The 27,199-nt window shown below is 52.0% G+C and overlaps 2 protein-coding genes and 1 long non-coding RNA gene across 10 annotated transcripts in view; 2 read left to right on the top strand and 1 right to left on the bottom strand.

Annotated features, from left to right (window-relative positions):
• PLEKHG4 (pleckstrin homology and RhoGEF domain containing G4) overlaps positions 1 to 5,152 on the top strand; it is a 79,449-nt gene extending 74,297 nt beyond the window's left edge. For 2 of the 6 annotated variants that reach the window (XM_052685376.1, XM_052685381.1), the window contains exons 18-22: positions 225 to 395; positions 576 to 789; positions 1,381 to 1,497; positions 1,582 to 1,845; positions 2,188 to 5,152. In XM_052685376.1, the coding sequence (XP_052541336.1) occupies positions 225 to 395; positions 576 to 789; positions 1,381 to 1,497; positions 1,582 to 1,845; positions 2,188 to 2,516 (1,095 nt within the window). In that variant the 3' untranslated portion in view covers positions 2,517 to 5,152. The remainder of the gene's footprint in view (positions 1 to 224; positions 396 to 575; positions 790 to 1,380; positions 1,498 to 1,581; positions 1,846 to 2,187) is intronic. The other 4 variants (XM_052685379.1, XM_052685380.1, XM_052685378.1 and 1 more) reach the window with 4 other exon arrangements.
• A 120-nt stretch (positions 5,153 to 5,272) lies between these two features.
• Positions 5,273 to 18,808, bottom strand: KCTD19 (potassium channel tetramerization domain containing 19). Its single transcript, XM_052686018.1, has 17 exons — positions 18,716 to 18,808; positions 17,927 to 18,223; positions 16,798 to 16,942; positions 16,271 to 16,462; positions 15,528 to 15,650; positions 12,861 to 13,053; positions 11,867 to 12,027; positions 11,612 to 11,715; positions 11,194 to 11,336; positions 9,385 to 9,468; positions 8,161 to 8,257; positions 7,302 to 7,905; positions 7,109 to 7,171; positions 6,507 to 6,698; positions 6,075 to 6,229; positions 5,833 to 5,934; positions 5,273 to 5,559 (listed from the first exon to the last, which is right to left on the bottom strand). Exons 1-17 carry the CDS (start codon positions 18,806 to 18,808, stop codon positions 5,461 to 5,463), a joined length of 2,847 nt encoding a protein of 948 aa, XP_052541978.1. The 3' UTR covers positions 5,273 to 5,460.
• A 73-nt stretch (positions 18,809 to 18,881) lies between these two features.
• Positions 18,882 to 26,964, top strand: LOC128081812 (uncharacterized). Of its 3 annotated transcripts, none has more exons than XR_008207404.1 (4): positions 18,882 to 19,315; positions 21,267 to 21,401; positions 22,600 to 24,290; positions 24,452 to 26,964. It is a non-coding gene; the product is annotated as an uncharacterized LOC128081812 (long non-coding RNA). The 3 variants fall into 3 exon arrangements; XR_008207402.1 differs by having other exon boundaries at positions 18,883 to 19,315; positions 22,600 to 25,202; positions 25,389 to 26,964; XR_008207403.1 differs by having other exon boundaries at positions 18,885 to 19,315; positions 22,600 to 22,715; positions 23,276 to 26,964.
• Positions 26,965 to 27,199: the final 235 nt, after the last annotated feature.

The raw sequence follows: 27,199 nt of genomic DNA, 5'->3' as shown, positions 1-27,199 counted from the left end.
AGCTGCAGCTCTCACCTTAGCTCTGAGCCAATTGTGGCTGCTGGCATTGCCATACAGCCCAAGGGGACTTGGTCCTCTTACCTCTTCAAGAAAACAGGCAGTGCCCACTTCTTCCCCTGCGGGCCGCGTGTGGGACCTGTGCTCTGTGTCCAGGTCTGCCCAGCCGTGGGCTCCGTGCTGCTGGAAGAAGTTCTGGGTCCTTACCAGGCTGTTCCCTGTGCCAGGTGAACCTGAAGGAGCAGGGGCAGCTGGTGCGGCAGGACGAGTTTGCCATCTGGCTGGGCCGCAGGAAGTGCCAGCGCCACGTCTTCCTCTTTGAGGACCTGATCCTGTTCAGCAAGCCCAAGAGGATCGAGGGTGGCTTTGATGTGTATATCTACAAGCGCTCCTTCAAGGTAAGGGCAGGTGTGCACATTGCTCTTGCTCAGGAGGTGACTCTGGACTTCTCCCTGAAGGTTTTGTGTCCCCCTTTACATCGGGTCATCTTTCTCCCCTGCCCTGCCTGCCACTGAGTTCACCTTTCCTTTTCCTGGTGCGGCCCCAGCTGATGCTTTGCTCTTCCTTCTTTCTGGCAGACTGCAGACATCGGTCTGACGGAAAACTCTGGGGACAGTGGGCTGCGTTTTGAGATCTGGTTCCGAAGGCGGAAATCCAGCGACACTTACATCCTCCAGGCCAGCTCAGCTGAGACCAAGCAGGCCTGGACCAGTGACATTGCCAAGATCCTGTGGCAGCAGGCAGCCCGCAATAAAGGTGTGATTCCTTCCCAGGGCGTCTGTGCCGCAAAAGGTGCGGGAGCCCCGTTCAGCTCGTGCTGTTCTGAGTAGGTTTGGAGCCTATTACCAGACAGCTTTGTGCAGCAAGCAGCCGTGTCCCTGCATGCAGCCTCAGGAGCATGTGCTGGGGTTGGCTGAGTGCTGTCCCTTCCCTGCCCTTTGTCCTCAGAGACCCCGACGGCAGTCCGCACTCTGTGTGGCTGTGTGCCCTGAGAGAAATGGGAGCTGTCAGTATGGGTTTCCTGTCCCGTGAGAGTGGCACCGCTTGTGAAAAGCTCACTGTTCTCCCCTTGCTATCCGACAGCCTTGCTATCGGAGCGGCAGCTGCCTGGCTCAGGCTGGCTGACTCCCTCCCCTCCACCTCAAGCTTCCTGCTTGGCAGGACACTCACAGCTGGCATGGCGCTGGACCCTGGGACCAGAGCAAAGCATGGCTGCTTGTTTGTGGAGACTCCTCAGGACTGGGGAACGGTGGGAGAACAGATGGAATGGGGGTGTCTCAGGAGCAGCCTGCTCCTGGGGCAGCTGGATGCCTGCAGAGAGGGCTGGGGCAGCCTGACAGGCAGCTGTGGGTTGCTTTTGAACACTTTGCTCTTCCCCTGCAGAAATCCGCATGCAGGAGATGGTCTCCATGGGTGTGGGCAACAAGCCATTCCTGGATATCAAACCCAGTGAGGCTGCTATCAATGACCGTGCTATTGACTACATCATGAAAGGCAGAGGTAGGTGCCAGCCTCGCCTTTTTCCTGCTCCAGATGAGCCCAGCAGGCTGGCACTCACGGCTTTTTCGTTGTGTTTTGTGGCAGCTGCCAGGACCAGAGCATCGATCGCAGTGTCTCTCTTCGACCATTCCAACCCGTACAAGAGGACGCAGGTGCAGCTCTCTGCTGGCAGCACCCCTGCTGCGTATGGCCCGTCCTCCTCCTCGCTGCTGGGGCCCCTCAACCTGCACATGTACCTGGACCAGGCGCTGCTGCCCGGTGTCCTGGCCCCCCGGCGCCCCTTTGATGTCAGCCCCTGCATTGAGGAAGATGAGCTGGAGCACGAGACGAGCAGCCAGCCATCACTGAGTACGTATGGGCCTCCCGTGCTGCTGCACAGCAGGGGTCCACCCTTGGTGTCCTTGTGCTGTGTGCTCGTCCCCGCTGCATGCTCACAGCAGGCTCACTGGGGTCACTGCAGAGCCTGCCCTGTGTGCTGGCCCCGAGCTAAGCTGTCTCCTGTTCAATTTCTGGTATTGTTTGTTACAGTTCCTTAGAATGTTTTGTTTCCTGTGGCTTTAAAGTGGCCCAGATAGCTGTGAGACTTACCTGTGGGCTTGTGCGACCTCTGCGGGAGGGTTTGTTGCTGAGTGCACGTGGCACACATGGTGTAGGCCAAATTCACAGAATGACTTTCCTGTTCTTCCCCAGCCACAGAGAGCTCCGAGTCCTCGCACTGCATGTCAGGCAGCGGCTCCAGCGGCTCCGACAGCGGCTGTGTCTCCAGCATCCCTCAAGAAAGCTTCTGTGAAGACGTGGGTTCGCCCCCCTACGTGCCCCTGGGCTCACAACACAGCTCTGCGATGGAGGGCAAAGCTCGGTTCACAAACAGCCAGTACATTTCTGCAGTAAGTGCAAGCAGCCAAAGCTCTCTCTTCGCTCTGCCCGTTCCCGCCGCTGCCTCCCCGGTTCAAGGCACTGCCTCTCACGTGGGGACTGAAGATGCTGCTTTTGGGCTGGGAGTCGCTGTGGGGAAGTGACGCTTCCTCCTGCAGAGACTCTCCTCTTCTGGGGCAGGCGAGAGCCCCCGTGTTGTGAGAGCCTCACCTTCGGTGACCGAGATCCCTGAGGAGGTGCACTGGAAAGGATCTGCAGTGCTGGAGGCTGCGTCGGGAGGGGATGCTGCACGTCCTGGGGTTGAATGGACGGAGCTGTGCCGCGGATGCTGCTGAGCTCCTTCCCTGGGAGGTGTGGGCCTTCTGTGGGGAGCGATGAGATGGAGCGGTGGGGAAGAATGGCAGCCTGTTGCTCTGTGATGTAACTGCTTCTCCTCTTAGTTCCTGAGGGTTCTCAGCCACCTCCATTCCCACTAGCTTGTGTCCTGACGCTGTTGTCCTCTAACTCCGTACTAATGCTGGCTTCTCTCCTCTGCAGAAAGCAGGCCAGGCTACCATAAGTCCCTCGACAATAGTGTGATCCCCTCTGCACACGTATACGGCCTAAGGAAGTGGAGTTGTTGTAAGTAGCCCCTAAAGGGGATTTTCCAGCTGCTCCAAGTGCTGGTCAGATTTGGTAGGAGCTCTGAGACAGGAGGCCTCACCCTCTACTTCCCCTGAGAAGCTTTCCACACACATTCCTGACCAGTCTCTGAGGCTCTCATTGATCTGGTTAGAGCTGACCAACTCCCACAGCCAGAGCCATCACCTTAAATAACAGGTCTGATGCCTCTCTGGTTTGAAGGAGCAGAAACAAAACCAGCAGAACCACGTTCAGGTAGCAGAGGTTGAGCACTACCTCGTTCGTGCGTCGGTGCTCAAAAATGAGCTTCTCTGCTCTCAGTGCTGTCCAGCTATCTAACCACTAACCTGTTTCTTGTGGCTGTTTGCTAAAATCCTGCTCTTCCTTTTGTCCCACTGAGCTGCCTTGAGGGGGAGTCCATGGTGTTCTCCCCAAGCTGGATTTATCCCAGTTTCCTTTGAACCTCCCGAGGAAACCGCAGGCGGCACCAATCACAGGATGCTGCTGGGTCGTGGGCAGAAAGTCCTGAGGGAACCACCAGATGTTGTTCCCCAGGATCAGGGCTTGAATGGGCAAGGCACAGGGTGACGGATGGTGGAGCGTTCTGCAGGTTGGGGCGTTGTACTGCCCTACACAGCGCCAGCTGCCGAGGTTAAAGCTGGGGACCCCACCTCCTTTTGGGGCAGCTGGCAGACAGGGCCTTCTGAAGCAGTCACAGCTGCAGTGGGGTTTGCTGGCCCGCTGCAGTGACAGCAGCACACGGCCTTGAGTGAGTCCTGAGGCACGAGGGCAGCTCTGAGCCTGGGGAGCAGAGCCTCCACAGAGGCTCCTCCACCAAACGCTCCTTCTGCACTGAAACGCAGCTCTGACAAACCGTGGCTTTAAAGCATTTTGTGAGCTCACAGCTGGCTGGGCTGGGGAGCTGCAGGATCCTGCCGCCTCACGGAGTGCAGCCAGTCTAACCATTGCACGGTGCTGTGTTCCAGGTTTGATTGCCATTTCAAACTCACTGAAGACCCCAGGCCTCTGACCAGCAGAAGGAGACAGTCTTCACCCGTGAAGATGTTTTTACACTTAAGCGGGCTCTGTCAGACAGCACAAAAGCTGACCTGTGGCAGGGGGAAGCCCAGGAAGGTTTCTGTCAGCTACGCTTATAGCTCTGGTGTTGGATGGGACCTCGGGCATTTGAAACTTGTTAGCCCTATATTTATAAGTAATAAGTAACATAGCTGTTTGGAAAAAAATGTATTATTTTTAAAGCTATGTGCTGTACAGATTTTTTGTTACAAGTGACCCTGTTACTATTTGTTCTGTAAGCTGCACATTTTATAAAGTTTTTGGAAGGGCGAGAAACCAAGGTATTTAAGAAAAGTAGAGTAACTTTCCGTTTCAGGGTTATATTGACCTGGAGCTCGAGCTTAATGTCCTTCCTTATGTTCTAAATATGTCTATCATAGCAATAATTTATTTTCTCGGCTTAACACTCCTGTTTTAATAAAAGCAAGTTTCATTGTTACGGTGAATTGTTTTCTTCAGACCGTTCTTCCAGTGCCTCGGTGCTGAGCTGCTCTGTCTTAACCCCCTGCTCCTGCACTAACCCGCCGGCTCGCCGTGCCTCCTAGGAGTGCCTTCCCCCAGGTGAGGTGGGGCAGGGGAGGGGGGCTGCGTGCTGGGGGCTGAGCTGTGCCCCCCTCCCCTCTGTGCTGCTGCTGGGCCAGTTTGCAGTGGGCAGCAGCGACCTCAGGCTGCTGCTGGGCGGCTGCGGGGGCTGAGAGCAGGCAGACTCGGACCACGCGTTATCCGAAACTTGTTCCTCTGACTCTGGAAATTCCTGTACTGTACGTAAAACACTTGTTTATTTTTAATAAGGTGAATGTGTTTTGTTTTTTAAAAAGCCTTTTTTGTAGACAGCAGCTAGAACACAGTTGACACCTTTGTATATGAAATCGTGTGGGGAACGGTTGCACTGGGACGCATTGAGAAGTTACTGTTTTAAAATCTTTGCTAAGTTAATGCAAGGTTTGGGGCTGTCAAGGCAGCAGTAGCTCGTGTCACCAGAGGGAAAGAGTTTACCAATGCAAAAAGAAAAACAAACTTCCTGAATGTCTCAGTTTCAAAGATTTCTGCAGTGCTGGAAAAAAAAAAACAAAACCAAAAACAGCCCACAAACAGAAAAACCTTAATGTTTACCTGATGCTGTTTTTTTTCAGGGTTGGATTTGTCTAATAAATGTTATTTACTTTGTACGAATCTTGCTGGTGTGTGCTATGGTGATTTCAGCCTGAGAGGCAGCAGCCCTGCTGGGGGAGCACAGCTGCCCCTTGGGCACCCAGCTGCCCTTTGCAGGGGCTGAGGGAGACTGAAACGCTGTTTTCTTGGCAGGGTGGTGAATGGGGGGGGGGAATTAAAGCTCAGATGAGATGTGCACCCTCTCGTTGCAGGGATTTTTATTAACGTTCTGTAAACTTACATTCCCAAGGGAAAGGAGGAGACGGAGCGAGCAAAGCCTCTGTGTAGCAGCAGCTGGAGGCAGCGGCTGTATTTCCGTGCCGAGGGCAGCGTGAACTGGAAGAGCACAGGTAGGGCTGGTGTCAGACTGCAGAACCACCTTTGCCCACGTTGCTCACCCACCCCGGGAGCCGTCCGCCGCCTTTTGCGGGCAGCCTCGTGAACGAGCAGCACGCTCTTTAGCTGTTAGGAAGGCTCGATGTGACGGAGCCGATCTGCGCTGTAAAGCCCTCGCCGTATTTAATTCGCTAGCGAACGGCTGGGGAGAGTAAATCAAGCCGATAGTATTGAGAAGCCCCGCAGCATCACCTGGTGGCGAGTGCTACTTACTTCCACCCACTTCAGAAGCTGCTCACGAACGTTTCCATCCCCTTTGAAGTATTCTGTGCTCAGTAGGTCATCAACGAACGCCTTGGGTGCGATCTGCTGGGTCTGAAATAGAACACATTATCATAACAGTAGGCAAATGAGGAAGAGCTCCGTCTCTCCTTGAAGTTTCTAAGCCCTGGCACCCAGTGAAGCCTGGGGAGGTCAGGAAGGCACAGCGCTGCTCTCTGAGCACTCAGACCTACCCACAGCCTGTCCACGAGGGTCATGACTTTGGCTGTGATTTCCCTGGGGTCCTTCTGCCTGATGGAGTCCAGGATGACATCGGTCAGGAAGAAGTGGCACTGCCTGGCGTAGAACATCTCCTCGTGGGAGAGAGTGAAGCGAAGGAAAATGGTGTCTGCAAGAAACACATCAACAAAACCATCAGGATCAAAGGATGCAGCTGCAGCATTCCAGTCAGCAGCCGTGGGCTTCTTTAACGCCTGTCCTGCCCGAGGAATCCTGCAGTCAGTTTTCAAATCTGAGCTCAGTGTCAGCATTTGCCTGAACACACACAGACTTCAGGCCATTGATCTCGGGCTTTGTTTCTGTTCTTTTGATTTTCCCCTGGTTCGTTCCAGAGGGAAGGCTAACAGCTCTGCAGCAGCACCCCACAGCTATTTGCATCTCCTTACCTTCGGGGAGCCCCTGAGGCTTTGACTTCTCCAGCTGGACGCCGCCCAGCAGAGTGCTGTAAACGATGCTCTCTTCGTGCCACGTGTGACAGCCATCGCTGCCTAGAACTGGAGGATGCTCAACTTTCAGAATCACTGCCGCTGTTCCCTGAGCTTCCTGGAGAGCTTTGGTACGCTGGCTGTCCCTCGGTTCTGTGAATCAGTACAGTTTGGGTTCTGTAGCAAAGCCCATGCAGTTGTAGTGGATAAACATTTGCTCTCTTGCGTGACCACAAAATGGATCTTACTGAAGTTCTGCCCTTTTTTGGTCTTTGTGAGGAAAAGCGTAACAGTAATGGACAGAAAATGGCAAACTGAACATCAAATCATTTACAGCCTTTAGCACAACATCACAGCTCTTATCTACTTCCCTCTTCCAGGGGAAAAGGAACCATGACACACAGCGTAACGAAACCCGAGCACCTTTTAGGCCAGGGTTCTTTCAAGGGTTATGAAAGAGGATTTCATATAGGAAAAAGAGCAACCTGCCTCGTACTGCTATGAAACAAAACCAGATCATTATGAACACGGCTTGCTGGGCCAGCAGTTCGGTGCCAACTTACCGCCTGCCCTCGGGATGGGCTCCACCTGCCAGCTCCTGTCTTTTCCTTCACCAGGAAAACTTCCTATGAGCAGAACAAGGAAAGCGATGAGACCATTGGTCAAATTCAGCAGCAGGATCCAAGCATCTCACGTATCGTGATTCAGTTCGTTACTCTCCTCATTTTTGCAAACAGGCAGAGAGCAATCGTTTACCTTCTGCTGCTTCCCTGTTTACGTTCCTGATGTTTTTCCCTGTTGGGAGAGTTTTGACGGTGTTGAACTGATGCGTTCCAGTGCTTGGAGTAACTGGCAAACTCTCTTTGGACACGTCTTGCTGTCCTTCAGCCCCACGTTTGGGCTCATTTTCTGGAATTGCAGAGCTCACTTTCCCAGCGGAACAAGCAGGAGAAGCTTTGACACCTCTGTCCTGCTCAGCAGCGCCTGTGACACAACCATCAGATACTTCCACGTGCTGAGAACCCCATCTCTTGGAGTTGAGCGTGCCCCATTCCTTCACCAGGGAAAGTAATTTCAGGGTGTCAATGGCCGAGTCTTTATTTTCTGCTTGTTTCCTTAAACTGCTTCTCATCCCCCTCTTTCTTGGAGGGCTTTCTGACCGCAAGCTGGATTTCACCGTGCTGGGTGAGGATTCCTCTTGTCCTCCAGCGGCGTTCTTTCGCTTCGTGCCCCCACTCTGTGGCACCACCTTGGGAGGCTTTGCCTTCCCCCCACTGCTGTCTCGCTTCCCCTTCAGATCTTTTATGTTGCTCCGTGTATCGATATGTTTCCTGGAATCCACAGGTGCACATGAATACACCTAAAGCAGAGCAAAGCACTGTTCTGCATGGAAGGAAGAACAAATCTTGACTTTCCTAACAAAAGGTATCTTTGATTCTAATGCAAGCCTTTAAGAGCCAAGGAAATGCTTTCTCACTCCTATGCCTGTGCTGTGCCTTAGCCCTGCCCTGGCAATCCAGCACTGGTGCTGCACTGTCTGGAATCGCCTCTGTTCGCACCACTGAATGCTCAGCAAGGCTTTCTATGGCAATGCCTTCTGAAAGGCCAATCTTACCTCTCTGGGGTCTTTGCTGAACTCACGCTCCTTGTTCCAAGGCACTCTACGTGGAAAAGAATCCTCATTCCTCAGTTCCTTGTTTTGGATCCATAACCTAGAGAGTAGATATTTGTGATTAACATAGAACGCCTCCCCTGCAACAGGGGCTTCCACTCACCAGGGGTTCTGTGTGGATCCCTTTCATTTTTATCACAAGTAACTTCTAAGCTACTGGGGAAGGAAAGGAACTCTCTGTTATCACTGGTGCGTAATGTGAAGATAGCAAAGGCCCAAGAGCCTTCATTGCTCACCTGGGCTGAGGATTTCTGAACTGTGATGCTGCAGATAAAAATGATCTTTTCTTCTGTTCCAGCATCCACAAAACTTTAACCAGTGGATTCATGTGAGCCTTGCTGATAGATCAGACTTGGGGTTTGTTTTTCTCTCTCTTTGGTAAGGATGCACTACACTCTTCTGGGGAGAAAGCTATTCAGAGCCAGGCCAATCATCTACGTGCATGGAATCCAAATTGAATTTTAAGCCTGCCTAAGAAAGCGAGCTCCTGGTGGTGACTGCCTGAGCAGCACGTGAGCTTTTGAAAAGGTGAAACAACTCTAGAAGCACAGAGTAGCTGCTAGGAAGGAAGGAGGGAGGGAAGGAAGGAAGGAAGAAAGAAAGGAAGAAAGAAACTGCTTCCCAGTGAGCTGCCCATAGATTCAGATTGGGGAAGGCTGCCCATTGGGCTGGCAAGGAGCTGTAGGAACCCACCTGGCTCCCTAGAGAACACAGGAAATGGAGCATACACAAATGGGTTTTGCAGAGTCACAGATCTTATAAGGCCAGAGCAAATCCTCCAGGGAGTCTCCAGAAACCAGCAGGGGTTTGGCAAAGCCAGGTTTGAGCCCAAGCCGCTGAGTAAGAACGTTTCCATTCAGTCTGGTAACTGTACAATGGGTTTCCTGAAGGAAATGCAATATTTTCCCTATCTGGAATCAGGAGAAGATTTCAGTTGTCTATTTTCTTAGTTCTTGGAGAGCCAAAGGCTCTTCTGTCTCTGTATCCATATAACTAATGGGGAAAGAGCATGGCCCAAAAGAGAATGGAACTGCTCATCCTGCAGGGGCTGTATCTCAGAAGGCAGTGACAAAGCTGTGCTCCTTTGAGAAAGACGACTACTGCTGGGTCAGATGAAAGCACGTTGTGCCAGAGGAAGGCAAAAGAAAGAAGAAATGTTTCACCTACCTGTACGCCTCGCAGTGACGAAGTGCCTCTGAGAGGGAAGGGATCCCGTACTCCTCTGCTTCTTGACAGAATAGAGGCCATTCTCTGTGAGGTGTAAATTAACAGTGCAGCCACTGAATGAACAGTCTTAACAACCTTTTCCAATTATGCATCGATTTGGGAAGCTGAAGCAGCACACAAAAAAAGATGCACTCACAGCAGCGATTTCCCTTACAACGTTGCAGACAAGAAGCCTGCCATATTGAGTACCCAAAAAGTGCCCAAACCAACCTTTCGGCGTTGCATTTTCAGACCTAACATCTCAACAACGAGCAAAAATAATCTCATTCTGTTGAAAGCAATAGGAATCTTAGCATTGACTACCACTGACTTCTACGCTGCCCTTCCAACAATTCCCAGGCACTGTTTGGCCAACCAGGACTGTTTGCAGAGGACAGAGGAGGGAAAGCAGCCCCTCTGGGAGGTGAAGGTGGGTCACCAGCAGAAATCCCACAACCAGAAACATTCCCAGACATATTCAGTTTGCTGGCACAGGGATGACAGTGGTGCCTGACATTCAGTTTCCTGCGTGCCTGTGATGTCAGCCGTGAAAGTAAACAGGGATTAATGCACAGAAGCAGCCACCAGTGTAATGTTTCTGGTGACTCTGAGGAAAAGAATGAAAGTATATACAACAGCTAACTGAGTAAAATTGACCACGTCAGCTGGCGGCCTGAAAGGCCTTGATCTGAACTGAAGAGAGCCCGCCAACTGGAGCTGATTGGAGGCTTCAAAGACCAAAGAAAGCAGAAGATCTCCTGATGTCACGCAGGGCTTCTGCTGCCAAGGGCAAAAATTCACAATGGGCAGCAACAGGAGAAGCACCAGTGCCTGCAAGGAGCCAAGGCACCAAGAGGGCAGCGCTGTGCAGCCTGACGGGCAAGGGAAGGATGTGATGTGGGACCACGTCAAAGGCCTTGCACGAGTCCAGGTAGATGATATCAGCTGCTCTTCCTTAGTCCACCAAATGAGTCACGTCCTGATAAACGTATGGCTAGGAATCTGCAGAGGCCTATGAGTACGTTAATGTCAGCACGAGTACCTTAAGACCAGAAGCACTCCTGCCAGGGAAGGCCTTTCGCTTGCCTAGAAACCCAGCACCTTTTCTCAAATCATGCAGGTCTCTCTTCCACAATGGCTCCTGCAGGAACATCCTTAGGAGGCAGATGTTGAAGCCATCACCATTTCTGATGTTTCATAAACGTGAGGGAACTCACAGGCTGGCAATGCCTACAGAGGGAGAGCACCCTCTCCTGCTTAGGACCCCAGTATTCCTGCTTTCCTACACCTCTGTGGTTTTGGAAGAGATGTTTCAGCATTAAAACAGAGATACCAGCAGAGGGTGCAGATGAAATATTTTTCAGTTGATCCAATTCAGACTTTGCTGTCCTTAACACCTCTATATAGATATATAATATAAACCAACCGGCCCCAAAACCCCACAGCTGAAGAAAGATGCCATGGTTTCCATCAATACAAAAGCATTTTTCTTTTTGCTAGGAGTGTGCACAGAGCACACATCTGTGGCCTTTCCCACAGGACAAGGGTCTGCTACACCTCTCATTAAAATAAATAAAGGAAAACCGATCTCACAGTTACCTCTAACTTCCAACAGTTGACTTTCGGACAGAGCAGGTTGCTTCAGGGCCGAAAATAGATTCCTTCTTTTTTTTTTGGATAGTATTTCTATGAACATTAGAAACCAGACGCCCATGCTTGTTTCCCATACGACCACCTGTGGTCCAATCAAACCCATGAGTTCACTCTTACTTGAATTCCGCAGGCAGAAACAATTTCCCAAGTCGGAGGAAGTTGAGGACGTGTCGGAACATCTGCCCGTCCCCGTGGATCAGAAGGCTTTGACCATACGTGATCCAACAGACCTTCTTGTCGTTCGACAGCAGCTCTGGGTACTACAGAAACAAAAAAGACGTTAAGGTAGCAGGAAGGATGCTGAACCAACTCCATCAGGTCTGCTGATCTTATTAACCCGATGCCTCGTTAGCCCTGGAAGTGCTTTCTTAGTGAGTCCAACACTGATTTGCCTCAGGCATCTGAACTTACTCTATTGAATAGAGTACTCAGGGCAAATCCATTCTAATAATTGCTGTTGTTAGAAATTTAGCTTAGTTGCTGCAGAATTATAGATTCTGACTTGAGAAGTTGCAGCTCAATCAGCCATCCATACCTTCAGTAAAGTCTGTAGGTACGTTTCATACCAGTTACTTCCTACATAAACCTTCACAATCTGGTGCAGGGTACATACTGACACTTCTGCTGTCCAGTCTGCGTCTGGAAACAGAGCAAGAAATGCAAAGGGGACAATGAGGGCCCTACAGGCTGAAGCAGGAGCCAGCAGAAAAAGATCAGTCGTTAAATGCATGCAGGCAAAACTGCTCGTTATAATTTAAAACAGAAGAGTGTTTGAAGAACTGTGACTTACTGCAATCTCCGCTCCCTGATGGCATCTGTTGCTTCAAATAGCATCTTAAAGCCTCTTTCACTGGCTCATGGGTGATGTCCCCTCTGTCCAAGAAAGCGCAGAGCTCTTGGATTTCAGAGATGTTCTCAGTGAGGGGAAGTCGGCAAGTTCCCAACCAATTCCTGCCCAAAAGGAGGAGCCTTTATGGTTCTGCTTTACACCTACTGCTTATTTATTATCACTTTTTGCATCAGGAACCTTGAACAATTCCGCATCCACAATCACAGCTATTGCATTACACCCATCAAATAATGGTTGGCAATTGAAACTTTCAGTTATCTCTCCCGTGCTGCATCATTCCCTGGTGGCAACAGGTAGAGCAGCCAAAAAGCCAGGGGCAGAGAGGAGGTGGTTATGTGTTCCACCGTGCTGCTGTCCACCCGTAATCCTTTAGAGATGGGGCAGTGTGCATTTGTGCTACACCTGATGTTGGCCAAAAGGTGCAAGGGGAGTAGAGAGGGAAGTGCTCATCTCTCCGGTGACTGGTGAGAGGGCATGGCTAAATGGCTTAAATCATCAGGGGAATTTCAGATTGAATACTGGGAAGAAGTTCTTCAATGGAGAGTGGCTGGGCTTCGGCACAGGGTGCTGCTCACAGCTGCCAGCATTCAAGAAACTTCTGCACAGCGCTCTCAGATGTATGGTTTAACACTTAGGTTCCCCTTTGCAGAGGTGGGAGTTGGGCTCGATGGCCCTCACGGGTCCCTTTCGACTCACGACACACGATTCTATTACTCAAGGTACTTCAGAGAGAATACACTCAGCACGAAAAATCCCTACGTAACATCAACTTTAACCTACAAGGCGCCATTTCACCTCCCCGGCGTTCCATTCGGGCGAGGCAGACGAGCACGAAAAGCCACCCAGCAGCCATCCGGCGGGGGATCACCAACCCCAGCACCTTCCCGACGGGCTCCCAGCCCCGGGCCGCCCGCACATCGCGCTCCCCACGTACCCGGCGTGCCGGAACAGAGCCCCGCTGCCGCGCACGTGGAGGCGGCGCCGCGCCGGATCGCCGCCCACCAGGAGCTGTCCGAGTGCTGAATCGGGGTAGTGCTGCAGCAGCCCCAGCGCCATCGCGTACCGCGCCGCCCGCCGCCCCGCTCCGCTCCGCCGCTCTCGGGCCCCGCGCCGCTCCGCGCCGCCGCCTGCAAGCGACGGGACGAGGGGTTCGTTACCGAGGGTTGCCGCTGATCGCTAATTGCGGGCAACCGGGGAGTGCTTAGAAATGAAAGAACTCGGCGTCGGTGAGGCCTCGCCTCGAGTGCTGCGTTCGGTTTTGGGCATCTCAGTACGGAAAGGTGCTGGAGCAGGTCCAAAGAAGGGCAGCGAGGCTGGGGAAGGGCTTGGAGAAAGCGGCCTATGAGGATAGACTGAATGAACTGGGGCTGTTCAGTCTGCGGAAAAGGAGGCTGAAGGGAGACGTCATTGCTCGCTTCCAATACCTGAAAGGTGATTACAGCAGAGTGGGGCTGATTCTTCTCACCGGTGACAGGGCGAGGGGAAATGGCCTCAAGTTGCACCAAGGGAGGTTTAGGTTGGATATCAGGAAAAACTTCTTTACAGAAAGGGTTGTTGGAACCCTTGGAACCCTGGCACTGCAATGGGCTGCCCGGGGAGGTGGATGAGTCACCGTCCCTGGATGTGTTGAAAAACCATTTGGATGTGGTGCTCAAGGACGTGATTTATCAGAGAGCTGTTAGTGTTAGGGTAGGATGGTTGGGGTGAGGTGGGACTCGATGGTCTTTAAGGTCTTTTCCAACCTGAGTGATTCTATGATCCTATGATTCTAAGAAGTAAGGGCTGTTCTGTTGTGACACAGGGAAATGGGTTTTAGCTAAGAGAGGGGAGATTTAGATTGGAGGTAAAGAAGATGGGTTTTTTACACTAAGGGTGGTGAGACACAGGCCGTCCAGAGAGGTGGTGGTGTCCTGTCCCTGCAGACAGACAAGATCAGGGAATGGGGCTCAGAGCATCTGGTGGAGCTGTGGATGTCCCTGCTCAGTGCAAGGAGAGGGAGCAGGAGGCCTTTAAGGTCCCTTGCAACTCACAGAATCACACAGAATCACAGAATGGCCAGGGTTGGAAGGGACCTCAAGGATCACAGAGCTCCAATCCCCCGCCACACGCAGGGCCACCAACCTCCACATTTCATAGCAGCCCAGGCTGCCCAGGGCCCCATCCAGCCTGGCCTTGAACACCTCCAGGGATGGACGGGGCATCACAGCCTCTCTGGGCAGCTGTTCCAGCACCTCACCACTCTCACAGGACAGAACTTTCCCCTGACATCCAACCTCAATCTTCCCTCCCTCAACTTCAAACCATTTCCCTTTGTCCTGCTGTTATCTGCCCTTCCAAAGAGATGATTCCCCTCCTGTCTGTAGGCTCCCTTTAGGTACTGAAGGCTGCAATGAGGTCACCCCACTGCTTTCTCTTCTCCAGGCTGAACAAGCCCAGCTCCCTCAGCCTGTCTTTGTACAGGTGGTGCTGCAGCCCCCTGATCATCTTTGTGCCCTCTGGACCCTCTCCAACCCTGTCATTTTTGTACTGGGGGCTCCAGACCTGCACACAGTGCTGCAGATGGGGCCTCACAAGGGCAGAGCAGAGAGGGACGATCGCCTCCCTGCCCTGCTGGCCACCCCTCTGCTGATGGAGCCCAGGATTCCATTTGCTTTCTGAGCTGCAATCACACTCTGCTGGCTCATGTTAAGTTTTTCATCCATCAGGACCCCAGGTCCTTCTCCGCAGAGCTACTCAACCATTCTATGATTCTATAACTTCCCAGCATATCAAATGTCCATGCAAATGAGTTGATCTTTAGGACTAGAGGGAATGGCCTCAAATTTGACCAGAGACTCAGTCTGGATGTTAGGAAATACTACTTCTCCAAAACTGTGCTCAGGCACTGGAATGGGACGCCCAGGGAGGTGGTGGAGTCACCGAGCCTGGAGGTGTTCAAGGAACGTTTCGATGTTGTGCTGAGGGACGTGGTTTAGAGAGAACTATTGGTGATAGGCAGCCAGTGGGACTGGATGATCCTGTGGGTCTTTTCCAACCTTGGTGATTCTGTGGTTCTATGACACAACTGTTCAGTTCACAGTTGACTGTATTAACGCCATTCCTGTTTCAAAAAGTTTATTTCACAAACGAACATTAAACGTAGTGCTCATAAGAAAATATGTAATGGTGACAGAATGATAGATTGAGGTTGGAGGGGAACCTTTGGAGGTCACCCAATCCAGCAGGGCCAACCCGAGCAGTGCGCCCAGGACCAAATCCAAACCACTTCTGAATACCTTCAGGAAGGGAGGCTCCACAGCCCCTCTGTGCTCTGCCAACCTACATGAAGTTCGTAGAATCATAGAATGGTTTGGGTTGGAAGGAACCTTAAAGGCTCCCACTCACTGCAATGAACACCCACAGCTCCATCAGTGCTCAGAGCCCCGTGCAGCCTGACCTTGGCTGTATATCCTATCTAAATCTCCCCTCTTACAGTTCAAAACCATTTCCCTCTGCTCTACCACAACAGACCCTGCTAACGATTCTGTCCCCTCCTTTCCTACAGCTCCCTTTTACACACCGAAAGGCCACCATCGAGTTCCCTCTGTGTACATTGTATTACCTCTGTAGATCCTCACAGCCTCTGTAAGTTCAGGGATTCCCAAGGTTAAAGCTTCCTCCTCCAAGGCATCAATGTTGGAGAAATCATCAGGCAGCAACAACTTCTTGGAGCGGAGAAAGTTCACTTGGAAATAAGCACAAAACACACAAAGTGTGCGCTGGCATCCTGTGCCCAGTGCTCAGGTCTAGCAAAAAGAGCTCCTCCTGACTTCCTGCAGCATTACCATTCCTACATACCCACATGCACAGCAGATAATGTGCAGCGTGCCATGAAACGAAGCCTTTAAAATCGATAGCCTGCAAATGAGGCTTGTGCTGGAGGAGGCTAAACGGAGCGTGGATAACCAGGTAAGCACAGGGTTAGGATGCTTCTGTTCATCATTGCATCCTAAGAAATTCACGATAGAGGTTTGGCTGATTCTTTTTCCTGCACGTGCTTCCATTCTGACCTGCCCTTAAATGTGTATTTTCCCATATGCCAACAGTAGCTCCAGTTCCTGATGCCATAATGCATTTTAGTTTAGCAAACCATTAGAGTAATGAAAGATAAATAAGCAGGACCACAGGAGGGTAATTTCAGGTATGAGACTCCAGCAGGCACCCGGTGCACGTTTTGCTTCTTAACGCAGTGAAACTGGCAGACAGCAAAACCAAACCAATAAATATTAAGGGGTTCCAGCCTTTATAGAGGTATTACTGGAGATGGGAAGGAATGGTTTATGTCATAATAATAAACATGGTTACCTATGAAGCGGAATTCACTGGAATCACATTCTATCAGGGCCGCATTCTCAAGCAGCCACAGCAAGTTGTCATCGTTGACCAGCACCGGATATTTTTGCACTAAATCGAATGGCAAAAAGCAGTAATTCACTTCCTCTTCTGTATCAAGTAAAGGTGTATCCACGAGTCCTAGGGGAGTCCTTTCAGGGAGCCCTAAGTGAAGAAAAGCAGAGAAGAACCAGTTAGATAAAGATGGAACTTCCTGGCTTGCACTGAGCAAGCACTCCTAAGGATGCAAAAGAAATCTCAGGTCCCTTCTATAGGGTTTCCTACATGCAGAGTGAAAAGCTGAAGACAGGAATACCTGACCAAGAGTTGCATGTATGTCCTTCTGTGTTCCTGTGATGAGGCATCAGGGAAGAAGTTGTGCACAAACCACTCGCATCCGTTCAGCTTGGCAGCAGCCAAGAGCTGTGAGCTGGGCTCACTCCAGGCTACCCAGCAAAGGAACCTCACTGAGAGAACCTGGGGGGGTCTGGGACACCTACCTGCAAACACCGGGCTTCTAGGAGGGATCTCTGATGGTTTGTTGGCACATTTCTGTGCTTTCCAGTTATTCAGAGGCTCTCTTTCAGCTGCTGGTATGTCTGCAGGTTGGACACGTGAGCCGTCCTCCTTCCAATCTCCTAAAAGCTGTTCAAATACATGAAGTTTTTCTATGCAGTAACTTCAAAAAACAAAAAACAGCCAGGGGAAGGAGTCCCATCCATGCCATGCTGCAGCTCACACCTACTACAGCATGCCATGGAACCCTGTGCACAGACAGGAACAAACACAGATTGCCTTCCTAACATTTTGATACCTAAAGTTAGCCGGAAAAACAAACCAACCAACCAAAATGAATGGAGAATACCTATAGGAATGTGGAATAAAATCAAAGCCATTTATACATTCCAGATAAAGCCAATTGTTGTTACAGCGCTTGAGTTCTGATGGCACCGGTTTCTGTTCTAGCTCTGGAATCCAAGAGTCCTAAGGGGTGGAAGGGAGCTCTGGGGGGCACGGCGTCCAACTGCCCACTAAAGCTGGGTGCCTACAGGAGGTTGGCAAAAGTAGAAGTGTGCAGCAACACAGAAAGCCAAGGAAGGCAACAGGGAGCTCCTTCTAGTGATGTTTTTACCCCACACACTGAAGGGATCCATTGATTAGAAACGGGAATTGACGTTTGGCTCAGTTATGGCTCAGTTACAGTGATTAATAATAGTCTCTATGCTTCCTAATCTTTATAGGATGATAAATCCCTTTAAAGCCAAACAAACTGTTGCAGGCTGTTGCCGGATATCAAGTACAAAGTAAATGTGGGAGCCGTGGTGTCATGGTTTTATGATTTTTGGTTATGACTTCCAATGCACGCACATTCAGTACCTCCATTAAGTGAATGAATAAGGTGGCACTGGCAGCCACTCACAAGCCAGAAACAGCAGAGGTTCTGCTTTGGGAGTGTTTTTGGCGTGGCCATTTCTCTTTATCTGCTTGGATGTGCATCGCAGGCACTGCTAAAGTCTCACATGCATTCCTTGACATCCTCGTACAGATGGCACCATCTAAGAAATGAACGTATATCATCTCTTAATAACAATGAGGCATGTCTCAGGTACTCAGAACATCCCATTTTACCTGTGCTAAAGGTGTCAGCTGCAAAACTAAGGCTTGCTCGTACAACAAATTCAATTCAGTGCAGCTGAGAGAAGACAATTCTGAAGTCTGCACGTAATAATGGAGGTGCCTGAACACAAAACCATCCTGGTCAATAAATAACCTCAGATTTTCAGACCAGTCTTGCACAGAAGCCTCCTTCCACAACAGAGAGTCAGGAAACCGAGCGACTTGACTTCGGGGAAGTGAGAAATACCATCCACCAACGTTAAAATTAAATGACTCTTCTTCTGCTGGTTCAACGGTGCGCCCCGGTTCCTTCAAAAAGAAAAGAACACGTCAAAAGCAGGAAGGAACCTGGAAGTGCTGAAGCAGCGTGCCGTTTTATTTTGACATCCCATCGGACTCTGTGTTTCCCATCGGTTTTTTTCCCAACCGTAAAGATTCTCTCAGCTGCACCAGGTGGGACATTGGGAACCATTTATTGTCAGAAAGAGGCGGTGAGGCATCGGCACGGCTGCGCAGGGAGGGGAGCGGGGCTCACTGCGCCTGGGGGCATCGAGAGTGGATGTGGCACTGAGGGACGTGGCCTGGAGCGGGGAGGCATGGGCTGCAGGTGGGGCTGATGGCCTCGGTGGCCTTTCCGACCTTCTGTGATGCAGGTTTTTGAAGCAGCTTGTTGAAAAACAAAGCACGGGGCAAACGGCGCAGAGCACCACATCCCAATCCTCGGTCCTTAGTCTGCGATCACCAGTTGAAATAGGGGCTGCTTTTGTCGTGACGAGACTGGAACAGCATGCAAACAAACACCTGCACGGCCTCCCACACAGCTCCGAGCAGCGGGGGAAGAACCGCAGCATCATGAAGCTGGGGCAGCCCACCAAGACCATCCAGTCCAGCCATTGACCCATGGTGTGGCCGCTCCAGGCCACGTCCCTCAGTGCCACATCCCCACAGCTCTGGGCACCTCCAGGTGACTCCACACCTCCCCAGCACCTCGCTGCTCTTTGGGAGCACAAATGGTTCCCAATATCCCACCTGGCTCTCCTCAGGTCCATCACCCCTTTCCCCATCACCACCACCTGGGCACAGAGGCCTGCCCCCGCCCTCCTATGGTGCTTTTAAGGCCCATAGGCAGTTTAGTCTTGCTGCTGCATTGCACCCAAGCGTGGGTTTGGCTGTGGTTTAGCACAGCGTGCAGAAGGGCTGAGGGAAGGCTGGCTGCAGCCCTGGCCTGCTGTGCCACTGCCACCGAGGGGTGGCTTTGGGCTGGAGATGGAGAATGCAACTCCTGCAGCAGGAAGAAGATAACGTGAAGCTGTGATGCCTTTCTCCCTCGCAGAAAGGCTGCAGGAAGGGAGCAAGAAGGAAACTGAGAAGAGGAAGGGGAACAAATGGCAGTGAAGGAAGGTGAGAGCTGAGCCAGATTGGCCGGGTTGGATGGGGGCCTGGGCAGCCTGGGCTGCTATGAAATGTGGAGGTTGGTGGCCCTGCGTGTGGCAGGGGTTGGAGCTCCGTGATCCTCGAGGTCCCTTCCAACCCGGCCGTTCTGCCATCCTGCAGCTCGCACAGCCTTCAGTGCTGCTCAGCCCCAGCACCGGCCTGCAGCTGAGCGGCTGCTCTCTCCCACTGAAACACCGCGACATGGGGCAGCCCAGCACGGCGCTGAGGAGGGAGGGGGCTGGGACCCACAGAGCGGCTCTGCTCCTCCATGGCGGCCGGCCGAGCAACGGCAGCAACGGGCGGGGACGGAGAGAGAGCGGCTGCGGGGGGGCACGAGGGGGGTGGGGGGCACGAGGGGTGCAAATCCGATGTTCTGAGCGGGGAAAAAACTGACACCTCGCTGCGAGCGGGTGGGAAAGCGGCTGGAACGGCTGCTGCTTAGCAAAGGGGGGAGAAGGGGCTGCGAAGAGGGGGGGGAGAAGGGGCTGCGAAGGGGGGGGGGAGAAGGGGCTGCGAAGGGGGGGGGGGAGAAGGGGCTGCGAAGGGGGGGGGGGAGAAGGGGCTGCGAAGGGGGGGGGGAGAAGGGGCTGCGAAGGGGGGGGGGGGGGAGAAGGGGCTGCGAAGGGGGGGGGGAGAAGGGGCTGCGAAGGGGGGGGGGGAGAAGGGGCTGCGAAGGGGGGGGGGGAGAAGGGGCTGCGAAGGGGGGGGGGGAGAAGGGGCTGCGAAGGGGGGGGGGGAGAAGGGGCTGCGAAGGGGGGGGGGGAGAAGATGCTGTGTTGCCCTTGCAGCAGTAGGCCATGTGGTGAGGAAGCAACAAACGGCTGTCATTCTTTATTTTCCCATCAGGAAAGTGGGTTGTGCTTAAATAAATTAATTTAAGTCGGTACATCGTTAATGCTGGTGTATAATTAGAAGTGGGGAGCAGCATCTGCGTTGCTGTACAGCCCCAATGGGGTTGTGCCTCTGACGTGGCTGTGTGCTCACCTCTGATCAGATCTGTGCCGTATCTCTGGGATGTGCTTGGAGGCAGCCTGCTGCTTTCATGTAAAATCGGGGTTTATCCACTGCAGAATGTGAGGGGTCCCAGCCCAACCTGGCTCCCTTTGCTCCCCGCAGTTCTAGCCAACTGTTCTCCATCTCAGAGGACAGAGAGAACAGGAGGGGTTTTGCTTTGGGTAGCAGCAGCTCTCGTGATCTTTGGAGCTGTGTGAGCATCCCATTGTGCTGCATGCCTTCAGTTGTGCTCTCACCTGCAATGGTGCCGTGTGGAATTAAAGCATCCAGCTGTGCTACGCAGCTTCTGCTGCTCTCACTCTCCTGCTACACCTGCTCCACTCCCTCTGAACCAACTTCATGCTGCTGAGGATATTCCAGCCAAGGCCACGCTGTGCTGGATGAGGCTGGATGGCCGCTGTTGTCCTCAGCAGCTTGGGCAGCTTGGATCCATTCTTGGTCGAAAAGCTTTGCTGTCAAAGAGATTCGGTGCTTGGAGAATGCCTATGGGCAGTGCTATGAAGCAGGCTGCTGGGATTCTGGTTTCTTGCTCAGGTTGGAAGGAGAGACAAATGATACATGGAAGTCTTTTAAACACGAAGTGAGGTGAAATCAATGCATATACGGCACCTACGAGAGCCTTTGATTCCTAAGTGCAGGCTGTTATAAAGCTGTTGGCATGCATTTTATTTCTAAAGTATCTCCTAAATGAAGCACGCACCTCTATAGAGCAGATTGATGGAGTTGCTGTGCTGTCCTGGCTGTTCACTGACCTTAGGGTACTGCTGGAGGCATGAGCTGAGAAATCAAAGAGCTCTGCATGCTTCTCATACCAGCAGAATGGTACCATGAAGGCTGGCTTAGAGGCATCCTATAGGATTGTTGGGGGGGGAATTTTCATGGCAGTCTTTTTGTATCTCTGCAGCCCAGAACTTGCTTTTCCATCTGGTGGATGCTCACCTGACAGCTGCCCAAAGCTCCTCAACCTCTGCTAGAAATCCCCACAGTCCAAAGGACTCAGCCTGAATCTGCTGAACTTGATGGAATGGATGCTGCTCTGGTGGGTGCTTTTTGCTCTCTTTCTTTGTGAGCATGCTAATGGAAATTGAATAAGAAGGTAACCTTATTGTGAAGTTTTTAATCAGCACAGCTTCCTTGTAATAACGAAATTGAGAAGGGATTAATCACCTGATTTAATTACTGAGAGAAAAGATGGCTTCCAATGGGATTTCCATCTCATGTGTTCTGGACACTCCTCGTGCATGGGATCAGCCTCTCTTACACCAAGGCATTGGTTCCCACAGGTTTGCTGCTCTCCTCTACTTTTGGCTTAGTGGAAGTTTGTCGAGCGTTGCCTGTTTGGTTTGCAAGTATCTCCAGTTCAGTGACTGCTGTCTGCTGGCATGGCTCTTGTTTGGAAATCTCTGCAGCTGGGGCTTTGGGGCTGCTCTCGTTTTTGTGAGGTGGTGATGAAGCCCTGCCAAGTAGAATCACAGAATGGCCTGGGTTAAAAAGGACTGCAGTGATCATCTGGTTCCAACCAGATGTGTGCAAGGTCTCCAACCAGCAACCCAGGCTGCCCAGAGCCACATCCAGCCTGGCCTTGAATGCCTGCAGGGCTGGAGCATCCACAGCCTCCAACATCTCTCCTTTGGGCCTGAGCTGAACAGGGCTCCAAGCACGCATCAACCCTCCTGTCCTTAGCAGAGCATTTCAAAGCCTTTTCTTTCCCTCCCTTCAAAGATACTGGGGCCAACCAGCACCTCCTTGTTCATCCTGTTGGCCGTTGCTTTGCCAGCAGCATCCCACAGGATCCTTTCCAGATCTCTCACCCATTCCCAGCATTGTTTATTTATCAGTATCTGTGCTGGCCACGGAGAGGAGCTGTTTGGCTGCGCTCTGCCTGCTTCTGCTTCCCAGGAAAGCAGGCAAACAAACACCCATCATTCTGCCTCTGCAGCCTTCTTCCTGCTGGCTTTGGCCTTGTGTCCAGCCCTGAAATGCTGTTTGTCTGTCCTCTGCTCATCAAGCCTTCAAGCAGCAGTTCTCCCTGATCATCCTCCATGCGTGGCCGAGTTGCAGGAATTGCTGCATTTCCCACGTGCTGCACATGCACTTCAGCTGTGGTTTTGTGTTCTGTCTCATGTACTCCTCTTGCAGGCAGGGGCAGGTCTGAGCCTCCGCTCTCTATCAGTGTTCCTGCTCCCTTCCTCAGGCTGTGGGATGCACCAGCTCCAATGTACCATTTCCACCTGCAGGAGGAAGCCAGCTCAGCCAGCTGTGATGTTCAGCCATGCGGAGCTCCTCGTTGTTCTCAAAGCTCTGCTTCAAGAAAGCGAGTGAAGCTGGGTTTATGAAGGATGGAGCTCAGCAGGTGGAACCTTCTCTTTAGTTTGTAATTCACTTCAGTTTGTGCTGGCTGAAAATCCCAGGGCTGCCAGGCTGCATGAATCCCAGCTGAATCTGCAGCAATAACATGGGGCAGGAGCACAGCAGCCTTCACCCCACATTGATCTGCAGCCTCGTGCTCCTGCTCCTTGGGTCTAAGATGCACAGTGCAGGTTGGGCTGTAGGGCAGATGCTGCAAGGAAATGTTTAAATCCAAAGCTCAAATTTGTTCCCAATTAGTCCTAAAAAAAACAACCAAACCCAACCACCACCACCCATCATAACAAATATCCATAGTAACATCTCTGTTTAGGTTTGTTTTCTGAAGTCACCTCGGCTCCCTGCCAGCATGCCTGAATATCTCCTGTGCCTCGTGTGCTATTGTTTGCTGAGGTTGGTTCTGCACACGTATGCATGAATGCTTTGGAAATGGCTTTGTTTTTCTGTTCTTTAAGTATGTCTTCCAAACAAACACCCCGGAGCAGCGGCACAGAGGTTTGCTTACACTGCACTGCGTTACTCTCAGTGTCATTTATCACTCTCCAGGTGGATCACCCAGTGTTGGGAAGCTCCTAGGACCTGCCAGGCACTGACACAGCTGTAGAGATGTTTCATTCCTCTGATTCTACAGCCCTCACAGGGGTAGGGTTAGGGTCTCCTCACAGCTATAAAGAGTGACAAATTCATTCACTGAGCCTGCAGGCTTGAAAGCCAACATAGAAATGTGCCAGTGCAGTGGGTGGAGAGGAATATCCTGGCTACAATGGATTTACTTCTTCAGGAAAAGAATCGCGGGTCAAAATGAGAGACTTTTGCAATGAGAGCCCCCTATGGGCTCCCAGTGTTTTTAGCAGGCAGGTGAGCACAGGGTGCAGTTATTAATCATTGTATGACAGCAATGAAAGCAATCTTAAAACGAGTCATGGTTGTAGTTGTCTAGAAATACAGAGGTTAAGTGCAGGCTTCCTCAGTATATACATATTTTAGTGTGAATTTGAATAGATGGAAGGCAGTATATCTCTTTTGAGACATCATCGCTGTGTGTACACTGCTGAATGCCTGTCTGCCCTATGAGTCCTTTCTGTGTCAATCTCACCCGGCTCTTTTAAACACAAACGTCTTCCTGCTGCAGCAGCCACGTACAGGGAGCGCTCACAGAGCAGCTCCTCCTCCCCAGGAACACGCTGCTCTCCAGCCATCAGCCCGTTGTGAGGAGCAGCAGGGCTGTGACCAGCATGCAGCTCTGCCCGGCGCTTTGCTTCGCAGCAGCTGAGCCATCATCCTGCGTAAGGAGAGCAGAGCAGGCGTGAAGCAGGGCTGTGTTTGTTTTTATATCCCACAGAGTCCTGCTGGAGAATCTGATCTTTGCACTGGCTCCGTTTCTCAGCCCCTGTCCTCCTGCTGCACTGATGGGGTTAACGAGACGTGGGGATGGCTCCCATCTAATCACATTTCAGCTGAGATCGTGCTGTGCTGGGAGGAAAGGCATCGAGTTGATTCAATTTGCTCTGCAATGGCACTGCATCAGCATCAGCGTGTGCCTGGCAATGAAGCGTTGCTTGTAAGATCTGTATTCAAACCAGGTCTTTGGGCTGCCCAAAACACACATCCCAGATTAAAATGACCCCTCGAGGAGCCCAGCCCATCACCCCAGGCACTGGGTTGTTGTCAAAGCACAAAGCCCTTCCTTTAATTCTTCTAGCCCTTCCTTTTACATTTCAGATCAGCCTGGAAGCTCCCAAGGGAAGCAGAGAAATGGCTCATAGAGTGGAAACTTAAGGTCATCTTTTGGTAGCGTCCCACCTGGATAGCATCACTCTTTCCAGCAGCGTGGGGCTGTAGCTTCAACTTTAACACTTCTTCTTTCTGCACCAGCTCCATTCAAAGGGGGTGAGTTCGAAAGGAGCTGCTTTCGTGCTGCAGAGCCTCACTGTGTCTGCTTTGCAGTTCATCAGAGCAGCTCACAAAGTTTCCAGGATGGAGCTGGCGTTCCCACAGGGCTTCAGCCATGCCAGGAGCCCGGAACTGTGCAGAGGGAGCAGTGCACTCCGTGCTGCCAGACACTGATTGCTTCTCTTGGCCTCGGTTTCTGATTTATTTATGTGAACTTCATGACACCCGAGCAAGGAGCCCAGGAAGGCATCAGATCAAACACAGGCTGACTTCATAGGGCTAAAAACGTCTCAGGCTGCCCATCGTCAGCCACGTTACCCCTTGGATCTGTGCTGACCAAGGGGACCTGCTGGATCCTGCAGTGAAGGAGGTCGCTCCCACGCACCCATCAAGGCCAAAACTGTGTCTTTATAAACAATGCTCCGTTTCAGTGACGTGGCCACAAGGAAGAGGTTTTGCTGCTTCCCTTGCAAGTGGTCAAAGTTAGCATCCAAGGACCGAAGTCAGCTGGTCTGTTTGCCTTCAGAGAGGATGGCTTCATCTTTCCTGCTCCTTCAGGGAGATGCTGGAGAACCTGGAGGTGCTTGGGAACAGTGGGGATGTGGCACTGAGGGCACAGTGGGCACGGTGGGGGTGGGTCGAGGGTTGGACTGGGTGATCTTGGAGGTTTTTCCAACCATAACGGTTCTGTGTTTCAGGCTTTGAGTTACATCTGAGCTTGTCTGAAACCTCAGTTTTTCATGGTATTTTTTTAGCTCCATTGCAGGGGGGAAGGCCTCTTGCCCCCACCCTACTGAGGCCCTTTTCCCTATGGAAGCTCATAGCCCAGGGTCCTGCCTTCTGCTCAGGAGAGCCTTGGATCTGCTTGAGCACAGGAAGGGAAGGTGCCAAGAATAAGCTTGCAGAAAGAGAAGATAAATTAATGAGGACCAAGACTGCTGGTGTCAGCAGGTACAGAACTACTGGTACCAGTGAGCAGGAATGGAGGGCTCCATGATCCTGATGGGTCTCTTCCAACCCAGGATATTCTGTGCTTCTGTGTCTCCACCGTGTATTCTTCACCGTGTTCCTGCTGCCCCGAAGGCTTTGCCCTCTCTTTGCCTCCACCTCCAGCCAGTCCTCCTGGTTCCCTTGGGCTGACAGTGACACGCTGTGGATTTGCTCTTGCCATCCCATATCCTCTCCCAAGCCAAGGGAAAGGAACATGTGGAAAGGGGAAAAAAATGGGCTGCAAGCTTAGTGCTGGGACCTCGATAAATGCAAGTGACATAAATGCTGGCTGAGACACCTTCTGCCTGCTGGCTCCTCTGCTGCTAGGGAGTTATGCTGGCTGTGAAGTGGCTTTCTGGAGCTGGTGTGGAGCCAACCTTGGAGCAAATGCTCGGCCAGAGCCAATTCATTAGCAAAGGGAAGCGGCCGCAAGCCCTCCATTTAGGGGGGCTTCACATGTCACTTCACATGGCTGAAGGCAGCCCTGCTGATGATGTTTCAAGACCTCTGCTGCCCCAGCAGCCAGTGGCACCACGTCAGGCTTCGCTGGTCAGCCCCAACCTGGTGGCCTGACAAGTTTTCCACCCACCCAGCCATCCTGTTCTTTGTGTCTCCTGGAGCAAACCATGCTAAAGCCACACTGAAGTCTACAGTCATAGAATCATTAAGGGAAAAGACCACTAAGATAATCACAACCAACCACACTCCTCCCCTTGGCTACCCACCACTTTGTTGTAGAAGGCCATGGGGTTGCTCAGGTGTGCCATGCCCTTGTAGGTCCTTGGTGGCCATTCCCTGTCATCTGCCTGTCCTCCACCTGCCCAGAATCACCTCCCAGGAGCGTTTGCCCCACCGCCTTCCTGGGGACTGAAAAGCTGCTCTCCAGATCTTCCTCCTTATCCTGTCTAAAGTGAGATATGACATTTGTCTCTTTACATCATCTTTACATCAGCTATCCCTGTGATCACCATGGCCTTCCCAAACCTTAGGTGGGAGTATCGATGTTGGCCAGCCCCTCCTTGCCATGTTGAAAACCCCACTGACAAAGTTGCTCTTTAAGTTGACCCTGCTGGGTCTTTGCCAGCACTGCTTGCCTTGGGGCTGGCTTGGTAGGAGTGGGATGTCTGTGCTGCCCAACCCAGCAGAGAGGTCCAGCCGTGTGTCCATTGCATCCTCACCATTTGTAGGCCGTGTGGTTGGGTCTCGATTCCCCAGAAGCACATCAGATCCTTGGGCCAATGACCAAGCTTTGAGGGTTTGGGGCAAACACAGCACTTTTGGCCTCTGGGGAGAGGTTGTGAGCAGATCAACACGTTAACGAGCTTTTCAGTACCATAGGGACACCTTCCCAGTATCCCCAATTTGCCCAGGGGTCCCACAGCCCCTCACAGAGCTGCCCTGATGTGGGCATTTCCATTCCTCCTGTCCTTTGTCAGCCCCACTGGCCTGGCTGCTCACTGCCTCATCGCATCCTCCACTTGCAGAAGGACAGGGATGGTAGCAGTAGTACTGACCCTTAGGAACCGTGGTTCAGCCCAGCCCCGGGCATTTCATGCCTCCTTTTGCAGGCAGATAATGGGAATCAGC

The sequence above is a fragment of the Tympanuchus pallidicinctus genome, unplaced genomic scaffold, assembly GCF_026119805.1.
Source record: "Tympanuchus pallidicinctus isolate F22 unplaced genomic scaffold, pur_lepc_1.0 scaffold22, whole genome shotgun sequence".
NCBI classification, from domain to species: Eukaryota; Metazoa; Chordata; class Aves; order Galliformes; family Phasianidae; genus Tympanuchus; species Tympanuchus pallidicinctus.
Note: the sequence above shows the minus strand (reverse complement) of the source record. Positions and strands in the feature narration are given on the sequence as shown.